The 3,329-nt window shown below is 34.7% G+C and overlaps 1 protein-coding gene across 1 annotated transcript; it reads right to left on the bottom strand.

Annotated features, from left to right (window-relative positions):
* Positions 1-585: 585 nt before the first annotated feature.
* Positions 586-2,087, bottom strand: LOC129232538 (uncharacterized). The gene is given in 2 exon segments (XM_054866674.1): positions 586-780; positions 783-2,087. Coding segments are annotated over 2 exon segments (1,398 nt in total). The 3' UTR covers positions 586-687.
* Between the last annotated feature and the right edge of the window lie 1,242 nt (positions 2,088-3,329).

A 3,329-nucleotide genomic window follows, 5' to 3' on the forward strand; every position in this document is an offset into this window, starting at 1 on the left:
TCAGCGAACAGCATGTACGCTCCCGGGCTCAAAGCAAGGCAAGAGACATCCAATCAGAAGCCAGGAGACAAAAAGAGTGCGAGACACCAAAGAAACAGGAAAGGCAATTATAGAAATTGCTTCCAAATATCATGAAAAAATGGAGTGCTGGAAAAATCATTGACAAGAGAATGAGAATTTTTCCAAATATGGTAAGCTTCCCAGAAATCGAGGTCATAAACCGAAGAACATTTACAAATAATCTTTGCAGATGAAAAATCAAAACAGTGACCAGAAGTCCAGCAATGCTGAGCGATGGAAGAACGAGCAAGTTCTTTATGTTTAACATAGTTATCGTGCTCTTTCAGACGGTGCTTGAGAGCACGTTTAGTCTGTCCAACGTACCCAAGTCCACACTTGCAGGAGATGCTATAAATGCCCCAGTTGCTATGGCAATCAATGGGGTCCTTTAAGTTTGTAAATTTTATCTTATTAACTGGAGAAAAAGCTGTATCGAGACCGAAATTCTTCAAAATCTTTGCAACTTGATGACTAACTTTTGGATAATAAGGCAAAACAATAGTATACGAAGCACTAGAAGCAGAAACCTTTTCAGAATGAGAGGGCTTAATTAACTTATTATAAATTGAATCAATGATGCTAGGAGAATAACTACGATCGAAAGCCACTGCTTTAAGATAAGAAAGCTCAGCATTTAAAGAATTGGAGGAAGAACAGATGTTCAAAGCACGGAACACAAAAGCCTTGAATGAGGCCAACTTTTGGTTTGGAGGATGAGAAGAACATTTGTGAGGAGGTAGTGTAACAGCAAAAGGCTTACGAAACACCGAAGTCATAAATTCATCATTACTTTTAGTAATAAAGACGTCCAAAAATGAAAGAGAACTATCAGTTTCCATTTCAATAGTGAATTGGATGCAAGGATCGATAGAATTTAAAGTAGAAAGTAAAAATTCATTATCAACATGGTTTTGGTCAAGCAAAACAAAGCAATCGTCAACGTACCGAACATAGAACGGAAACGTTATGGTTTCAAAAAGTTTAGTCTCAAAATAGTGCATATAAATGTAACTTAAAATAGGACTCAAAGGATTACCCATTGCTAAACCTTCAGACATTCGAAAATAAGTACCATTGAACACAAAAGTATTCTGTTCAAGACAAACACGAGTAAGTGAAACGAGTTCCTCAATCTCAAAACTAGAAAAATGATGCTCTTGGAGTCTCAATTTAAGACAATCCAATGCCCCAATAACCGGTACATTAGTGAAAAGTGATTTCACGTCAAAAGAAGCCATCGTTAAACCATGAGGCTTAAAATAACGTAACTTCTGAACAAAATGAACAGAATTTCTGACAGTAAAAGAGTTGCTAATTAAAAGAGAAGAGAAGATAGAGACTAAATACTTAGCAAGTTTATATGAAGCAGTACCAATGTTTGAAACAATAGGCCTAAGCGGAATGTCGGGTTTATGGACCTTTGGTAGAGCATAAAATCTGGCACAATGTGCAACAGAAGGAGTTAAAGACCTTTTTGAAGACTCACTGATGATAGGAGAAGATTTCACAACATTTTTAATAAGATTAATCTCTCTAATACTAGGGTCTTTGTGAAGTGTCACATAAGGACCAACCGCAATGAGCTCATTACATTTATCTAAATATGAACTTTTGTCAAGAATAACAATTTGGCCACCTTTATCAGCCTTAGTAACAACTAGATCAGGATCAGAACACAAAACTTTGATGGAAGAATTAGCATGCTTGCTAAAAGTATTTGAAGTCCATTTGGAATTGAAATCCACAGTATTGGCAATGATATGCCTAATAGAGTCCTTTTGAGAAGCAGTGAGAGCACTAAATCTAAAGGCTTTCTCAATTGGAGCAACCAACTTAGGAAAAGAAGGTTTTGAACCAGAAGCAAAATTGTTATTAAGTTTAAGAGCATTAAGCTGATCTGAAGTCAAGTGTTTGGAAGAAAGATTAAGAACAGCATTCTGATTCACCTGAGGGAAAACATCAGAAGCATTATCAGCATAATTTACGAAAAGAGATTCCAACTTCTTACGATGAATAGACCTATGCATAGAAGTAGACTGAAGAACCCTGTTCCAACTTTTACTGTCAATCAAATCAAAGTTAGAGATGGAATTAGAGAGCTTGAGATGTAAATTAAACAACTCATTTTCAATAATAGAAATTTTCCTACGAGTTTCCTGAATAAGAGCTCTTAACAGAGCTAACTTGGAGAGGAAAAGCACTTTGTTAATTTTAGGAGATGAAGAAAGATTACATTTCAAAGAAATAAACTTGGGAATAATTCTCTTTCGTTTACAACAACAAAGAAAGGACAAATGATCCAAAAACCTATACTTCTTCAGCCTAAGACTACAAAACCTATTCACATCAGACATAATAAATGCAAAAAAATATGATCAAAGGCCCGTTTAAACCGAAGTTAAATGAAAAATTATCATATAAGCTTTGTGCTACAATATGATTAAGGTGAAAAAACAACGTAAATAAAGCACAAATATTCGAGAAAATACAGCATATAGATATTTCAAGGCTACAATGGAGCCTCTTCATCAGTGCAAAAAGCTCACCAACACAACCAGAAGTTGCGAGAGAACTGACAAAAAACCAGGTGGACACCGGTATTTATACCAAAGAGAGCCAACCAATAAGAATACAGGAACATGACAGCAAACAACCAATCAGCGAACAGCATGTACGCTCGCTGGTATAAATACCGGTGTCCACCTGGTTTTTTGTCAGTTCTCTCGCAACTTCTGGTTGTGTTGGTGAGCTTTTTGCACTGATGAAGAGGCTCCATTGTAGCCTTGAAATAGCTATATGCTGTATTTTCTCGAATATTTGTGCTTTATTTACGTTGTTTTTTCACCTTAATCATAATATCTAGAGTCCTTAAAATCTATTTTTAAAGTCTGATTTTTTTTTCAAATCCTATATTTATTTATTTATTTATTAGTAACATGATCATGTCATAGCAAATATCTTGGGGAAAAATACAACCAATCGAATTCTATCTCATCCAGTGCACCTGATCGCCTTTTTGCAATACGTAATAAATAATATCATTTTAATAACACTGAAACTATTGGGAAAAGCTTGAAATTAAATTATTTGAGAAATCATTTTTTATGTATAGATATACATTTAAAATTACTATTATTGTTTGTGACCATTATAAGGAATAAATGAATTGATTTGATTAATCAATAAAACTTTTGCAAGAAAACTCAAAGATTTCAGTTTAAAAGAAGAACAAATAAATTTCTTGACCATGTCCAATTTCCCCTTGCCTC

Source organism: Uloborus diversus, unplaced genomic scaffold (genome assembly GCF_026930045.1).
Source record: "Uloborus diversus isolate 005 unplaced genomic scaffold, Udiv.v.3.1 scaffold_125, whole genome shotgun sequence".
Classification (NCBI taxonomy): Eukaryota; Metazoa; Arthropoda; class Arachnida; order Araneae; family Uloboridae; genus Uloborus; species Uloborus diversus.